This window comes from Cololabis saira, chromosome 20, assembly GCF_033807715.1.
Source record: "Cololabis saira isolate AMF1-May2022 chromosome 20, fColSai1.1, whole genome shotgun sequence".
NCBI lineage: Eukaryota > Metazoa > Chordata > Actinopteri > Beloniformes > Belonidae > Cololabis > Cololabis saira.
Genome location: NC_084606.1, coordinates 13,013,367 through 13,031,527, shown reverse-complemented (window position 1 = coordinate 13,031,527; position 18,161 = coordinate 13,013,367). Strand labels below are relative to the sequence as shown.

At 40.9% G+C, this 18,161-nt stretch overlaps 1 protein-coding gene across 1 annotated transcript in view; it reads right to left on the bottom strand.

Moving 5' to 3' along the window:
* Positions 1–18,161, bottom strand: part of LOC133420629 (mitogen-activated protein kinase kinase kinase 11) — a 63,906-nt gene that overhangs the window by 31,536 nt on the left and 14,209 nt on the right. Inside the window, exon 2 of the mRNA XM_061710368.1 lies at positions 1,448–1,628. Coding sequence (XP_061566352.1) covers positions 1,448–1,628 — 181 coding nt within the window. The remainder of the gene's footprint in view (positions 1–1,447; positions 1,629–18,161) is intronic.

The window sequence follows — 18,161 nt, the reverse complement described above, 5'->3', positions numbered from 1 at the left end:
AATCTACACTGCGTTGTGAACATAATGTTTTAATCATATCACTTGACAATTTATCATTTAATTGCTTCTATTTTCATAAATACATGCTCACTTTAACTCATTTTTCTCATTGATTTTCTACTCTTGGCCGTGATTAGTATAACCTTTTATAAGTTTTGACCTCGGTTGATCTACGGCCCGATATACACAGAGTAAATATCATATGTGAGTCTTGTGCTTTTATTCAAGCAGGTTTGACCCAACTAAATGCTAATCAATGGAAGCATTAATGTTACATGTCTCATATCTGTGAAAGCCTAAAGGTCACGCCACATCAATTTTTCTTTTCTTTGTTCTGTGGAAGACGAATCAAAAGTATGAAACCCTGAACCAGGCCTGTGGGGCAATCATCCATTCAGCTGCAACCACTTTTACAGAAGGTGGAGCAGGTTTTAAATGTTAAAGCAAACTTGGGAGTTAAAAAGGTCTGCTTAAGAGAAATGTTGCTTCTGTGGAAGGATGTGTACTTGGTCCACAAGGTTCTGCTCAGTGTTGAGCAGGAGGCCTCTCAGATGCAGGCACGCAGAAATGAATAAAAAAACACTTTTAAAAAAGGTAAAAACATGTTGCTCAAGCTATTTTGTTTTGCTCAAGCTACCGCTGGGCCTTCACCTCATCACAGAGAAAAGAAATCATCGCGTTAAAAAAAGCAACAGTTTCGCCATTTAACTCCGTCTCTCAACCGTCTCTCACCACTCTGCAGAGATTTGATGTTCGGACTTCATGAAGGCCTACGATCTTTTGTTTTATTCCCGCCCACTTGAAAGCAAACCGTGATTGGTCGATTTGCCCGTCACTCTCCACACCAAAACACATAGCTTGTCCTTCCCCGGGATTCGTGAAGTCCTAACCAATAAATGAGCCAGCTAACCGGGCCTTAATAGAGACAGACCATTCTGATTGGATAAGAGGTTTTCAGGAAATGAACATGACAGTAAACTTAATTTTAGAACATACATGAGAAAATCTCTTAAATATATTGTATTAAATTAAATGAGATAGAATTTTTTTTTATTGAATACTTTATTATCATCATTATTGTTATTATTACCTTTATTATTTTTTTAGGCCTTCTCTGAAGGCGTAGAAGGCCCTGAAGGTTCCCCACTGCACTGTTCAAAGAAAATCTGGCAGAAACTGACCTGGAGGTGACTACTTTTGTGAACTAAAGGCAAAATGAAAGACTGACTCACTTTCTCCATAAACAATTTACTTTTGCATCTAATTTTGAAGGATTTCTGGATGACAAAGTATGAAACTCCCATCTGACAACAATCAGACAGGCTTAGCTGGATGCAACAAGGAGAATAGTTCATTATTAACTGACTGACTCGTTATCTTTCCTCAAAGCAGGGCCTTGTAAGGTGTGGTGTGTATCGCTCAGCTTAAAACACACACGGCTACTCACCTCCAGACGTCACTACCCTTGGAGAAGGTTGAAGACTTGATCACTTCCGGAGCCATCCAGGCGTAGGTGCCAGCCGTGCTCATCTTTGTGGTCTTGTGCCATTCTCTTGCCAGGCCAAAGTCTGTGATCTTCAACGTTATTCCCTCCATACATTCGTTCTCTATCGGCTGAGCCAGGAGGACTGAAGAAGAAAAGCAAAAGATTGTTAGAAATTCACATTTTGCCAAGCAGTTATTTCATTTGCATCTCTGCAGTGACTAATTTGGCCCTTCAAGGCTTGCAACTGAAATAAAGACATTATGCCACGCTGACGTTAGTCTTCAGGATACACACTGATGTATTCGGTTCCTTTCTCACTTCCTCCTGCTTTCAGGCCTCTATAATCCAAACAGACAGCGACAAACATCGCTGTAAGTCCTTACAGTCTTTGCCCGCTTAAATTATCAATGGTACAAAACCGAAAACAAATGTTGACTAGTCTGATACGCATGTTCAGCTAAAAAGTGGTGGCATATGTACGAATGGGATTAGGGACAAATTACCACGTTTCCACTGCGACTGAACTCAGCCGTCATCACTTAGCAGGTTCAACTGGTGGGGTTTTAAAATGAGTGCAAGTAGGGCTGGGCGATATATCGAGATTTTAATATATATCGATATATTTTCAAACACGATATGGTACGAGACAATATCGTTTATATCGATTTAAAAAAAAAAAAAAACATTTTTTTTTTTTTTTTTTGATATAGCTTATTTTGTGACAAATTGACTTGAATGTTTTATTTGAGATTTGCACAAATGTTTTGTTATTTTCACAACTGTCAACCTCAGTGGAAAAGTCTGCCTGTTACTGTCTACATTGTATTAATTACACAGTGTATTTTAATTTAATTGTTATGCAGGAAAGGGATATTTGTTTTATTTTATTCAAGAAGCATTTTTATTCTATATATGCAGGCAGTTTATTTTTATTTCATTTGTTTTATACATTTTGATATTGTGCAGACCTCTGTTAACAAAGGTACCTGTGTGACATTTGGCATGAGGCTTTGTATTAAAACTGACTGTTTTTTTAAGGGTTTGCCTCAGAAAAAAATGAAGCTAACAGAGATGCTAACAGAGATGCTAACAGAGAGGCTATGCTATAATGCTTTGGGGGAAACCCCAATTAAGGCACAGAAAAAATATCGAGATATATATCGAGTATCGCCATTTAGCTAGAAAATATCGAGATATGACTTTTGGTCCATATCGCCCAGCCCTAAGTGCAAGTGTGTAGTCGTGACATTACACACCTGACATCCAATCACGGCAGTGTCTCTCCAACTGATCTAACCGAGCACAGTTACAGAGCAGGCGGTGAAATTCCTGCCAGCTGCCAAACAAGTTGTCCACGATAGAGACATATAGATGGAAACATTATTGAGCCCATGAGGCAAACCGTTTTCTTACAGCAGAAAGCAGTAAGAGCAAGTAATGCTAAATGCAAAATTAAGATCAATGGCTCTATTACACATATCCTGCAGTGTGCCCGAGCTTTGAAAGCACACTGAATCATTGTGTGTGTGTGTGTGTGTGTGTGTGTGTGTGTGTGTGTGTGTGTGTGTGTGTGTGTGTGTGTGTGTGTGTGTGTGTGTGTGTGTGTGTGTGTGTGTGTGTGTGTGTGTGTGTCTCATTCATTGAAAATCACACACCAGAAGCACAAGTGGATTCAAACTTTTTCCCCGATCAACTGCTTGCAGCAATCTTCCTCTGATTTGTTGCTATTTAAGTGGAAAAGGTATTGACATCAAGGCAAAGTGTGGGTACTTGCACAAACTACACTGTCATATTGCCAAAGCCCTCTTTTTTGCTTCCAAATCTAAAAAAAAAACTTCTTCTGAAACAGCCTGTCTTCTTTTCTAGTTTTTATTAAATACGTGACCGAAAAATAAGAGAAGAAGAAATTTGATTTACTTGGATAAACACATTTTGTGTTACGCAACGCAGCGACCCTGGAAGGCTCACGCTGGGGATGTTAGCTGCTGCAGAGCCGGTCTGCGTCACATGACTCGATGTGAGAAGCAGCAGCGTCCGTCTTCCGCTTTGCTGACAGAGAAAACAAGACTCCAGCTATTTCTAGTCACTTTCTGACTTTCTGAGCCCAGTCTTTTCCTGATGTATGTGTTTGTTTGCTTGTTTATGCATTAACATATATCCTTTCTTTAATACTCTTTCTAAATTCATGGAAAAATCAATTTTCCATTTTCTCTATTTTAAATGGGGGACATTATAGAATTGAATCATTTTCTATGCACCTACTTTTTCCATTTACTTACTCCCTTCGTCTTTATCTCCCTGGTTCAGGCATCCTGTGCCGTACCTCGTGCCCCAGAGGCGGCTAGTTTGACATCACAAAAGAATGTTTCACAAGAGGTCGGCCGGGTTTGTGGAAACACCAGTGGGAACTGGAGGAGTTGCTTATTGTACCATGTACTTAGAAGACGAGTGGAGACAAATACTCCAGAATACCTCCATCAAAAACTTTTATATGAACTTCTTCTCCAAAGATCCCAGGAGATGAGAAAATTGCAAAGCAAAATCAATCGCAACAGTAAGAGAGAAAAGAAAATGTGCTTGTTCATTTCACCTTTCTGCATCAAATCTGTTTGTGTTCTTTCTAATCCGTATTTCTTGTTTTTGTTAATTTCACTGGCTGGCAGAGACTGGGTGGGAGGGACGTGGTCGTGACGGGGGAATGCAACGGGCCCTGATCCCCCGCTCCACTTCTTTTGTCCTCCTACCCACCAATGTGTGATAAAAAAAAAAGAACAAGCTGCGGTCATTCACCCCTACTTCCACCGTGACATGTGACCCCCACTTCCTGGAAGTGACGTTGATATCAGCCACTTAGCCTCCATTAGCACAGCTCTGCCTTAAAAAAATAAAACTAAAAGGAAGGAAGGGGGGGAGGGAAAGACATGTTCAGTGTGCACAATTGGAGCAATGCTATTTTAGAAAAGCCAGGGGAGGAGATACCTAAACATGTTAAATCTAACTCTACACATTATCTTATGAACCTTGGCTTCCTCTCTGCAAAGAGAATCATCCTCATGAACTGGAAGCTACACAAACCCTCACGCTTTGCTCTATCTGAATGGCTTAAGACTACTTGGGTATTTTAAACATGGGACGTGCCACCAATCTGCTCTTAGACTCCGACAAAGCCATTCAAGGACATTGTACAGCCATTTATGGATAAAAACAAGCATTACACCAATATGATCTTGTAAACTTGACAACCTCTCCTACCTTGCTCCTGTTGTGTTGTGTAATAGAAGCATGTTAAATGCCATGTACAATCAAAGAAAGCGTATTACATCGCTGTACTGTACCCCCCTACCTTTTTTTATTTACTTTTTTTCTGTTCCGTTTTTTTTCTTCATTATTTTATTTATTATTTGTGTTAATGCTCTTTTTCCGCTAATTTTGTGCGTGTGTGTGTGTATATATGATATGTATATTATGGATATAGTATATAGTCATCCCTGCAGTGCACCAGTTGGTCATTGTGTCTGTGTCTCTCCTTTCTCTGTTCTTCATTCTCTCTGTCTGTTTTCTCTTTTCCTGCTCCGTCCAGCTGGTCTCCAGCAGGAGGTTCCCCCTTATGATCCAGGTCCTGGTCCAGGTTTCTTCCCTCCTAAAGGAGAGTTTTTCTTGCCACTGTTTGGCTTAAGGTTTTTCTCCCAATAGAGGTGTTTTTACCTGCCATTGTTTATGTTATGTTTATGTAATAATTGCTCTGGGGTCATGTTCTGGGTCTCTGGAAAGATCTTAGAGACAACTTCTGTTGTAATAGACGCTATATAAATAAAATTGAATTGAATCCGTCAGTTCTCTTGGTTTATGATGATGTTGAAAACTAATAAAATCGGAATATTAACAAAAAAAGGTTGGTCACATGGCTTAAGACACCAACAAAAGCAGAGCAGAGATGTGTAGGTACGGTTGTAGCACCAGCAGATGTAACAGGGAGGGGGGGTTGGAGAGGGATTCTTATCATATGCTAGAAGCCTGGGCCTCGAAAGATGAGTTTGAGTTAGTGGAATTCACACACAAAATAAGACGTGTAAACAGGAACACCATCACATGCTACAGTCATCCTTCTGGCTGCTGCATTCAAGAAATCAGTGCAAACACACACACAGGAGAGGATGCAGCTGAAGGGCATGCACTACCACACACAGCTGAACTGTTTTACGCTCAAACAGAGGTGTAGAGCACAGCCCAGGGGGGCCCGGAGGAGTGTTGATAGCTGCACCACCTACACATCAACCAACCATTTGACTGCATATTTTATTAATAAAATCTGGATCAATGTATGTCTGCAGAATAATATTTTATTTTGCATTAGTACATTTTTAAATTTAAAGTCTCTAAGATCTCAACAGCTGCTGGCTGAGCTAAGGTGCTCCAGTCAATCGATGTGAAGTTATCCATTCGCCCAAGTTTTATCAAGCATTACTAACAGGCTGGTCACGTGTTTTCTAGAGGAGAGGAAGCCTTATCAGACAGACACAAATGAAATGATATCTACTTATTTTACACTTTGGATGATTTGATTCGATTCTGATATCGATTTGGGTTGGTGTTATTAAAACTGTTTTTGAGCTGTCGCATGAATTTTATGACTAGTATATTAATACTAGTATTATATTGAGATTCAACAGAAAGTATTGGCAGCTAATGATGCTGTAAGGACCAATCACCTCCCAGAATGCTGATATAACTGCTTTCAGAAACATTGTGTGGGTCAGAATTATCAAACAGATCCAGGGCAGCAAACAGAGACGTATGAAATCAGTTTTATTCTTTCCCACCTTCCGTTTTTATTTTTTCGGTTTTTAATTTTTGAAAATTTGGTTTTTAGCATTTTATGCAAATGTAACCCCAATGCAGTATATAAAGTAATTAAATATAGACAATTTATGCAATTATAACTGAAAACTTTTCTTACATATTTTTTTTATATATTTTCACATATTTAAAAAGGCAAAAACATGGCACAAGTTATTATTGTGTCCAACAAAACATCCTTTTTTGGGCATAAACAAAAAAATACCAAAAGTTGTAATGTAATGATGAAAAAAAATAAATAAATAAAAATCAATCTTTAGACATGGGAATCAATTTTTAGGAATTAATATGAGAATCGATTTAGAATCAATAGCAGATGTCGTTATCACCACATCCTCTCAGCCGGAGATCTGGAGACATCTCTTGAAACTTTTGCTCGGCTTTTATATTTTATTGTGAAGCACTTTTGTGATTTTCATCATAAAAGGTGCTATATAAATACAATGTTACTTACTTTCCTTTTTTTTTGTACGTGTTTGTGTGCTGCATGTGAAGCTGAGCTGTTACCACCGGTGTCACCTCTATAACAGACAGGGAGGCTAAAGCTTCCACAGTCAAAGTTTGTTGGTTCATTTGGTTGTTTTTCCCCTCAAACAGACGGATAATGAATATGGAGACACTGGAAACATAATGCAACTCAGTAGATTCAGTGTTGTTGGTTAAGGACCAAGAGTGAACATGGCAATACGCCAAGTATGGTATGAAGTAACATCATCCCACAAGACTGTGAAGCTTTACTACACACTTCCTGGCAATACATCAACAAGTGTCATAACATGGCAAGTTTTCATATTTGCATGTAATACTTAACCACTTCAGCCCTGTGATCAGTGCTGCAGCCAACAATCAGCACACGCTTCAACCTAGTAATTATGGGTATTTTAAGTTGAGCGGCTGATTTTATACAATTCAAATTTCTTTAAATTTCGTTTAAATTTGCACTATTTTTACTAGTTTATAGTTGCACTATTATTACTTGATTGTTCAAGCTACCTCGAAGAAAACTGCACTGTTTAAATGCTAGATGATAAAATAAGAATAAAATAAATATGAGGAACAACCTGGATCTGTTTGTTTTGCATTTGATCATCTTTTTAATGTGTTGTGAAAGTATCGGATCGGGACTCGGTATCGGCACGTACTCAAAATCAAATGACTCGGAATCGGACCGGGGCCAAAAACACCTGATCGGGACATCCCTAATAATTAGGGTAGTCCCGATCGGGCCCGATCACGTCATTTTCAAAACATCGGTATCGGCCAAAAAAGTATCGGGATATACCTAGTTATTAATGTTTTTAATATATATTAATTATTAAATCGTTTTATAATTGTATTTAACAATACAGACCGTTGATGTTGATGATATTGCTTTTGGGCGGCACCGGCGGCTGAAGAGACGTTTGTGCTGGAGGGGAAAGAAGCGTGGCTAACAGAAAGCTAACAACAGCTGGCCTACGCTCAGATAAACAGAGACAATGTCTGAATTGTGGAAACACTATAAACTTGAGCGCGAAGGCAGCGCAACAGCCAAGGCAATGTTTGCCAGGTGGACATTTTGCGTGGAGGAACGAACAGGTCTTCTTTCAATAGGACAAACGTGAGTACGTCGCCGCAACCAGGGCTGCTGCACAGAGACAGCCGACAATGAAAGAAAGTTTTGAAAAGAAAGAAAAGCTGTCGGAGAAAAGTGACAGAGCCAAAACTATGACATATAATAATAAGCTTTGTTTTGATCCAATGATGCAGTCAGTGAAAAGAAATATATGTCCATGTTGGAGAGAATGGACAATAAAAGAAACTTGAGACAATTTGAGTTTTAGTCCTCTTTTTTTTCTTTTTTTACTTAATTAATTGCCAAAATGTATCTGATCGGGAAAAAGTATTGGAATTCTATCGGGAGCCAAAAAAAGTGATCAGATCGGGAAAAATCGGGATCGGCAGATACTCAAACTCAAGTGATCGGGAGCTAACAAATCCTCATCGGGGACAATCCTACTAATAATAACCACAGCACAGACGCATATAGATGGGGTGGATGCTTGCATGGAGCCCACGACGTCCACATGCAACCAGGCCCAGACAAATGCACACAAACACACCGTGTTTTCCTCCACCGCCCCTGCGGAGGCCGAGTGCATCCACAGTTCAGCCCTTGTCCAGTCTTCTCCCTCCTCAGCTCCATCACACTGGCGGCTGATGCTGCATTAGTCAGCTGCTCACCAGACAGCATGTGGCTGCGTCCAAATCAGCTGTTAACCCACATAAAGTTCAACGTGCTGATGGCATTTGGAAACTTTTAAAGTCAAACACAACGGATGGAGCTAATAAATCCAACATATGATAAGGGGAGTCCTGGGAAAGACACAAACAACAAATGGTTGTCTTTTTTGTTGCATGTGTAAAGAGTATTGTAATGTATGTAAAAAGGGAATAAAATAGGGGATGGGAATAGAGATGCATTAACACACCGATATACAGAGACACCAATCCGGAGCGTCTTTAAAAGACAACATCAAGCATCATCAGTCGATCAGTCCTGCCAAGACAGAACTTGTCCCCACGATTGAGAGCTGAAACCAACAACGTCGCCACCAAAACACTGACACATCTCCATGGCAACGGTCCTCTGTTTGGCTGTGTTTGTTGTTTGGAAACAAGAGTGTATCAGTTGCAGACATGACTTCCACCAACAGCAGCAGAGATATGACTTCGGTACCGGGGGTGACTCAACCCGGCAGGCGTTAACCTGGAGAGAACGTGTGCCAGAGGTTTTCCTACGCATTACATCCAGAACAAAAGCAAATACAGCGTCCAGTCCACCAATACTAACAATCAAAAAGAGAGAGAGAGACTGGGTTTTAGATTCCCTCCAGCGAAAAGAAAGAAAAAAAGTGTGTATTGTGCTACATGCCTGCAAACTCTTAGACACTGTTTTAGGTTTTAGGGAACTTTCTCAGACATCACTGTTCATGTAGAGGTTAGCCTATACAGTAATCCCTCGTTTTTCACGGGGGTTACGTTCCAAAAAGAACCTGTGATAGGTGAAATCCACAAAGTAGCAACCTTTTTTTTTTTTTTTTACAATTATTATACAAGGCTTCAAATTGCGGAGATCAGCCCCGCGCAACCGTGACCCGATTAATTGGATTTGAACGGGAGAAAATGAAAAATGATTATGAAAAAAAAAAAATACATTAAGTACAGTAGGACAAATTGTGATTGGTGTGTATTTCACTGCTCTTCTGACTGCCGCTACATCCTGACTTGCTCTGTAGCGTCTTTTTCTCCTAAAGCCCGCGGTGCAGGTGTGTTTTTTCGAGAGAAGAACATAGTTATGGGTCGTTATTGTCACTCTTTTTTTTTTTTTTCTGGGCAAAAAGATTCTTATAAACCAACATGCCACCATCGATTATATCTGAGAACTGTAATGAACGATTCATTAAAGGGTCCCGTTCTTGAGCTGCTGCTGAAGCTCATTGGCCATTCTCAGCATTGTTGCTAAGCGACCAACGTTATTGACACAGGATCAGAATGCAGAACACGATGCAGAACACGATGCACAATGCAAATCCGTGAAGCAGCGAGACGTGAAAGGTGAACCGCGTTATAGCCAGGGATTACTGTAATACGACAGTCCTGTGCAGAAACCACTTCATGAATGATTGTTAAGTTATGACCCGTTACAGTACAGTTTGGTCTTTTGTCAGGAAAAATCTAAAGTTTAAATTTCAGGCCCCTGCTGTCAGAACCTGAGGCGACAAAAGCTTGTACACGCCACCTTAAATGTGGCTGTGTGCTCCAGACACAGTCCTTGTGGTGTTTCTTATATTTAACCGAGAAAATTCCACTTGGAATTGGTTTAGTGAGGAAGTCCGGATGGATCCCAGCTCTGCTGAAGTTTCTGGTCCTCTAATGTGCAGGAGGGGCAGCGTAACTCCACCTTTCTCTACAAAATACAAGGCAGCTACCCTGTTGGGAGTGAGGCAAAGTGCTCGGCCAGGTGGTCTAATCATAGCAGTGTGATCAGACTCACCAACATGCTGGGATATTAACCTAGCTGGACTGTGGGACAGCATTCTTGTCTAAACCCCCCCCCCCCCCCCACCACCCGAACCTGATTAGAACCAAACTAAGTCGATTCTAACCGAAGAATGTGCAGCAATAATAACTAGGATAATTTCCCTGCTCCGGCATACCTGGCTCAAGATAACCAAACAGTCACATACCATACCGAGAGGTTCATTTGCAGAAATTAATGACAAACTGAGGTGGTGAGCCAGTCACCTGACTCCACCGCAGCAGGGAGACAGCTCAGATATGCAGGATTGGATGACTTTCAACTGGGGCACCTATTACCAGTAAAATGCAGATCAGGCTCTGCGAAATCAGACGAATTTACACATCATGCAGAGAGCAACTAAGAAGTATTTGACACTCATAAAAGCATGTCTTAAGTGTATCAAAATCAGAGTCTAAAACGCACTAAAAAACTTTACACTCAAGGCAAAAGATAATCCTTGAAAGAAGAACCACCAGAACAGTAGCTGTTGTCGGAAGTGTTTCAAATCTAAAAAAGGCAAAAAGTCCCTTCCTTGCAAATGTGTCAGGTACAGGAATTTTAAATGGGATTGTAAATAGATTACAAAAAACAGGATTATAACTGCACTGTATTTAACTTTGTGTGGGTATAAAGTGCCATTAGATGACTTTTGTGAATTGGCCCAATTACAATAAACTTAATTTACTTGCATATGCTTACTGACTGAAAAATAATTTCAATTTTGAAAGCATTTTTTATTTGGAGTTTATTTTCAGTGCATTACTTTTATATTATTATAATCATTATATTACTTTTATATTATTGCATTATTTTATTTTTTTACTTTTTTTCATTACTTTTTACCTGCCATTGTTTATGTAATAAATGTTCTGGTCTCTGGAAAGCACCTAGAGACAACTTCTGTTGTAATAGACGCTATATAAATAAAATTGAATTGAATTGAAATTGAATGACTGTAAAGGTTGAGGTTGTTGGCAGCACAGAGAAACAAACATCTCAGAAAAAACCACCCCTGAAGCACCCAACTTGCTTCCAACATAAATCACACATATTGTAAATCATACAATGAGCCAAAGTTTGTAAATGTTCCTGGCCAGGCTCAAGGACAGCGGAGAGCGGAGCTGGCACTAAACATTCAGAGCATGCAGTTTGAGAGGCTGTAACCTTTCAAACGAAGGGCAGCTCTGCCTCCTCACTCTGCACCTCACTTCATTATCCTCAACTCCACACTATATCTCCATCTCGCCACACTTTTTAACCTGCGATCATTCCTCACTCCGTCCATTTTCTGGGGCAGGATTAATACAGTCCATTTATACATTCAAACTCATTTTTAAATACTGTTGAAATGAAAAAAAAACCCAATACATTTACTCGATGCAGTCTGCATTGGTTTTTGATTGTCCGCCACACGACAGGCGAGGCCTGATCCTGCTCTACCTTCTTCCTTCCATCTCCCCCTTCCCTAGCCTGCACCCGTAGGCGAGGGAGGAATTCAGGCAGGGTGGGGGCTTTCCCCAGGAAGAACGGGAGCTTTGTCCCCTGAGGGACGAGGCCGTAGTCTGACAGGCTGTCTGGCAACCTCGGACCAGAGGGAGGGAAAGTGGAGCAATAGGGCACAGTCATGGTGCAGAAGATGTCAACTCATGGTGGAGTTAGCGCCCCGCTCTCCTGGAGTCCTGTCCGTGATCGGAGAGGTCAGCCAGTCGCTGGCTGAGAAGCAGTTCTTCCTTATGTGAAGTTGTTTAGTAGATTCAAGCACACGTCCATCTTCTCCAAGTGGAAAACCGTCATCATGTCTGAATCGGGTGGGAAAAGTTGAAGGAAATCCTTTCCTGTTGAATAATCTTTCATCCCTTCCATGTCAGAACCGGCCCCCCCCCTATCTATATGGAAGCAATTCTGTACTAATTCATATCTATATCTATATATATATATATATATATATATATATATATATATATAAAATAATAAAATCTATTAGCAAATATTACTTTTAATTTTTGGAATAAAGCCGCATTTATTGACTCATAAATAAAATATGAACTTTTTTTCTTCTTTTTTTCTCTAATTTTCTTCTTGACCATTGCTCATTCCGTGACTTAGGGTGCTTTCACACCTGTACCGTTTTAAGCAGTTGTTCCGGTACAGGGAACGTTTCCCCCTCAAGATCGGAACGTTTGGTATATGTGAACACAGCAATCGCGCTCTGAAACGGTACAAAACAAGCGTTCCGAGATAGCCTAGGAGAGGTGGTCTCGGCCCGATTCCAATCGAGACCTGAAACGGTTCATTTTTTTTATTTGGAGTGAGAACATGATCCACACAGCAACCGAGACAACTCCATTCATTGTGTGTGTGCTGCCGCGGCGCAAGGAGAGGAGTCGGTCCTCCACCAACTCCTCTCCTATTGGACGTGCGAGATGTCTTCCCAGCACGGCACAAATTAAACTTTGTTTGAAATTAAACAATGTTCAATTCGGGCAGGGTTTGCGCAGCCCAAACCCGGCTGCAGCAGGCGGCCTCTCGTCCGCTGCCGGGCTCCGCTCTGTGCCGAGCGCACATAAATGAATGGGTAAAGCCTGATTTATGGTTCCGCGTTAAATCGACGCAGAGCCTACGCCGTACTCTATGCCGTAGGCTCTGCGTTGGTGTAACGCGGAACCATAAATCAGCCAAAGCCGCGGCTGCGGTCTGCGCTGCGCTGAAAGGGGCGTGTCGTTTATCCCGGGGTGCGGAAGAAGAAACTCCTTCCGCGTTCATTTGACCAATCAGAGTACAGCTGGTTCGCGCATGGAATTTGTTAACAGCTTTGAAACGGTACAGACGTTTGCCTTGTGAACACAAACCCCACGAACGAGAAACGGAACAACTGTATCGGTTCAGCCCCTGAATCGGAACAAAACAAACGGGCCACAGGTGTGAAAGCACCCTTAATTAAAATGCTAAAGATAAACGGACATTGCTTTTTCGTTTTCCTGCCTGCCCTGCAAAAGGTCTAACATAATTCAAATTGAGTTGGCGATCCCAAATGACGCAGGAGAGTGACGTCGGTTATCGCCCTTCTCAGTCCCCAGTCTGACTGTTCTCCAAAACGCGAGTTGTGCACGTCCGGTAAAGTAGGATAGATATTCGCAGATTCCCACCTCTGCAGTCAATAACTCCTAAATAAAGAGATGCAAACGCATGAATGTTGCCTTTGTCCAACCACTGCAACACAAACAGCAAGTTTTAAACCTGTTGTCATCAAAACGAGACTCTAAACTGCACAAAAGACGTTGATGTCAATATACAACTGGCTGTATGACGCTAATTTCGGTCTACAAATTGCGATCCCCAAAATATCCAATAATTTATTTTTTTAAAATGCAGCTTTATTCCGAAAATTTAAAATAATTTTAATTTGAATTATTGTACAGAATTGCTTCCATACTGTCTACTCTGACAATGTCACTGCTGCGTTATTCTGGTCATCCAGTGTTTGATACAGACACATCAGATAAAAAAATAAACCTTCCTTCTCTTTAGAAGGGGGATCAGGATAACCTCTTGCACAGGGCACAGACATCTGTATCCTACAGCGGTCACATGACTGATGGCGTTCCCACGGCCACTGGTGCTCACAAAGCTACGAGGAGATAAAGTACTTTCAGGTAGCATTTTAAGGCAGCCATTTCCCCACTCAAGACTACGTTTCAGTAAATAAATGACAAAACAGTGACAGTTTGATGATTCAATATACACACTTGTTACATTATGATTTAGTGAGAAAAAAGAACTTATGTCTACTAAGCATTTCCTTGCCCATAGGATGCACAAACACACAGAGGAGGAAGTATTCAGCCTCTGGCCACCGACTTCAGCACTGACAGTGGGGGTTATAAATGATTCCCTGTGCAAAGTGTCCTTTACCAGGAGAACGGCTGTGTAATCTGCAAAGTGATCACTTATTAACAAGACTCCAGACCTCCTGGGTTGAAATTCAACCATCATTAGTGGTATTTCCTTCAGAAACATCACAAAGGGGGATCATGCCTGGATTGACCCCAAAAGCTTTGAGGTCAAGGAAGTGATAGTGATGTAAGCAGCCGGTTCCAACAGGAACACGCTGTTGTTTCTGCAAGGACAATCATTTTATTGTTGCTGTATCACACTCAAAACTAAAGATCAACCAGATATATACATTTAGCCCGATTAAAATTACTTTGGCAGGCCTCGAGATAGTGCTGTGATATCTGGCTGGTTTCTTAAGAAAATATGAGCTGGGAGAACATTTCTATTTACCCTTGACCCACAAACCAGGTGTGTCCAAGATGCCTGATTTAAATCAATGTGTATTTGAAGACTTGTGTAGACCTTAATGACAAGGTGGTGATGAAGCATTCATTTGAATCAGGAGTTTTGAAGCAGGGACAAATCTAAAAAAAGGCTGGCCACGGGTCCTTGAGGACTGGACACTCCTGCCAGAGACTGTAGAAGAGACAGACAACACAGCAGGCGCATGACCCATAGCTTTTCTGAGGAGCCGTTTTGAAGCCCCGTTTATGTCATCAATCATCGTGCCATGTTGCCCCGGAAACAATCAAAGTTTGCTGTGGCTCCTTCAGCCGATCCACGCCGAAGGAGCTGCTAGCTGATATTTACAGTGGAACGTCGCTTTTGCCGTCTTATTTCAAACATTACAGCTGCGTTTGTCCAATGATGGGGGTAAACAAATACAAAAACAAGAAAAACTAGTGGCATGTTTGAACACACACATCTAAGGTTCATGAGTAAGAATCAGGAAATGATGGCTGGCAGTTCTCATGAAGATCATTTTGATCAGGGTTTATGCTCTTGTAATGTAAGATTTCTGTTAGCTCATCCAAATGTTGTTCAGAATGAAAATAATCCTGCACAAACACACGCAGACTTTTATTTATTTGCATGAAGGGTGTCTGGTCTGCAGTGAGAGCGACGCTGAGCTAAGAAGGCAGTTGCAGATCGGGGAAGGGGATGACAGCAACAACAACAGCAGATATCAGTCTGGTTGGGTTGTGAAAACCTGCCATCCTTTGTGTTCTGACCTTCCAGCGACTGCTTCTGATTGCCTTTTTTTCCTGTTTTCCTCTGCAGTTCTTTGTTAAGTGCCCTCGTTCATCCTGCTTCCATAACTAAGAGGAGAAACAAGCACCTCACTTTGCACTCACGGTGCTTGTTTCTTTATTGTGTTACTACTAGGATATGGGATACATAAAACCAGTGATGTGTTTGCGTGTGAGTGTGCAGGGCTGGGGGTACTGGGATAAAATGGCACCCAGTCCAGGATGTACCATGTCAGCTGTAACAGCCCCTGTGACCGTGAGCGGGATAAAGCAGCCAGTGAATGGGTGCACAGATGCACCGCAGCATTGTTTGCTAAATCTGTCCCATCTCTTTGCACTCTCATCACGTTAAAATGAAAGTCCACCGCAGTCCGACTGACAAGGATGCTGGTTCTGGGAATGTGTTTGCATCTATTCTGTTTGTTGGCCTTGTAATATAATGATGTTTAGTTAACTTTAAACAAAAACAAGGGCTCGAAACACCAGCTTTGGTTGGAAGCATCCAACGTGGTTTCTGTGTCCACAGGAGCAGGCAGACCGGGTTCTGGGTCAGAACATGGATCTGTTGATTTTACAGTTCTGCTCAAATATTGACTGATAGATTTTTTTTTTATTTATTTATTTCGATCACATGCTCAGTATGGTACACTCATTCATAACATGTCGTGTAATCATTTGGATCGAAAAGGAGTAGGCTGAAGCTCTGAGCTTATAAATGCCTACCCTTTAACCTTCACATTATTATTATTTAAACTTTCTATAACAAATGCTTTCTATCATTTCCACCCAAAAAAGAAGCAAACACGAAAGAAAAATATATGTAACAACAAAGGACCAGTAAGAAAAGAAAAAAAAAGGAAAAATAAATAGTAAATAGTCCTGATTAAAACAAGGACAAAAAGATCAGTAATTATTACCTGCATAATTCCATAATTCTCTCTCTTGCGTCTTATCCTTTAATCTTGTTGGTATTTACTAACCATGATTTGTGTTTTAAACTATTTTTGAACTGTATGATGTTTTTACTTTGTTTCAGATTATCTGGCATTTATTTACTTATATTCACTGATCTACAATTTCATAGGACGGTGGATAGCTGTAATAATCTTTATTGCTACTTTAAATTGTTAAATTTATATTGTTGAAATAAAGAAAGTTGATCAGTCATTGCATTAGTACTTTCAGGTGTTAATAAAGACTCGTAGAGGGTTATAGTTGTAAGTCTGTACTGCAGTAACCTGTAGAAGCTTCGACTGCCTGCTGCTTCTCTTTCTGTGCAGCGTTATCCATTCTGCATTGAGCCTTATGCAACATTCCTCTTTGCACAACTGGTTCCAGAGGCTTCAGATCCGCCCCAAGAAATGTGCTTATTTTCTTGTAGTTGTTGACTCCCGTGCTGCTCCCCCGGCAGACCACTGCGGGTGAAACTGCACCCACCACCACAGACTCTGAAAAGATGTCTTCCAGATCTCTGAGGTGGCAGTGCGTGTCAGCAGTGGAAGAACGCGGAGCACAGAGGCATTTATTGTTGTAAAAGACACAAGTTCCAGCTGTAATGAAAGTATAACGTGTGCACAGTGAATTGGAGAAGGCTTGAGGGAGTCGAGGCGCTCCTGTGCTGCTGACACAATCCCTCAGTTTCACAATCTGTGTATTGGGCAGTGAATAATGTGGAGTATCTGATAATAATCTGTTCATTAGTAGGCCTGTGTTGAAAAAAAAATAAATAAAATAGATTTTCCGATTCTAAATCGATTCTCATATTAATTCCTAAAAATTGATTCCCATGTCTAAAGATCGATATTTTTTTTTTTTTATCATTACATTATAACTTTGTGTTTTTTTTTTGTTTATGTCCAAAAAAGGAATGTTTTGTTGGACGCGAGAATAACTGGTGCCATGTTTATATACTGTCTTGGGGTTACATTTGCATAAAATGCTATAAAAACTAATTCTCAAAAATTAAAAACCAAAAATGACAAAACTAAAAATGGAATGTGTTAAAAAATAAAACTGATTTCATACGGCCTCTGTTTGTTGCCCTGGATCTGTTTGGTAATTCTGAACCACATGATGTTTCTGAAAGCAGTTCTATCAGCATTCCGGGAGGTGATTGGTCCTTACAGCATCATTAGCTGCCAATACTTGCTGTTGAATCTCAATATAATACAAGTATTAATATGTTGCATAACTACACAGTCATATCATTCAGGCAACAGTCCAAAAAACATTTTTAATAACACTAACCCAGATCGATATCGGAATCGAATCAAATCTTGGTAATCGATTCTGAATCTTAATCAGAATAGAATCGATTCTTGACATTTAGCATAACATTGGGTTAGCTGAACCAGCGAGATGATGACACCTTCAACTGCAAAGAGGTGAGAGGAGGAAGCAGAGGGGGATCCCTGATGCAGGTTTGCTCTCCAGCTTCTTCCAGGGCAGAACATCACCCTCCTGGTAGGGATGATGTTCTCCAGATAGTAGTTAGTGTAGTCAGTGATGGCACTGATGTCTCCTCTTGCAGTTCCTGGAGTCCAGATCAGGATGTGGCCTCCAAAGCCACTGCAGACCTGCTGTGACTTTGAGGCAACCAGGACATTGAAACAGTAAAACCGTCCGGTTGAGGAGAATAAGCGTGCCATTGTTAACTTTGGCTCTCGGGTCT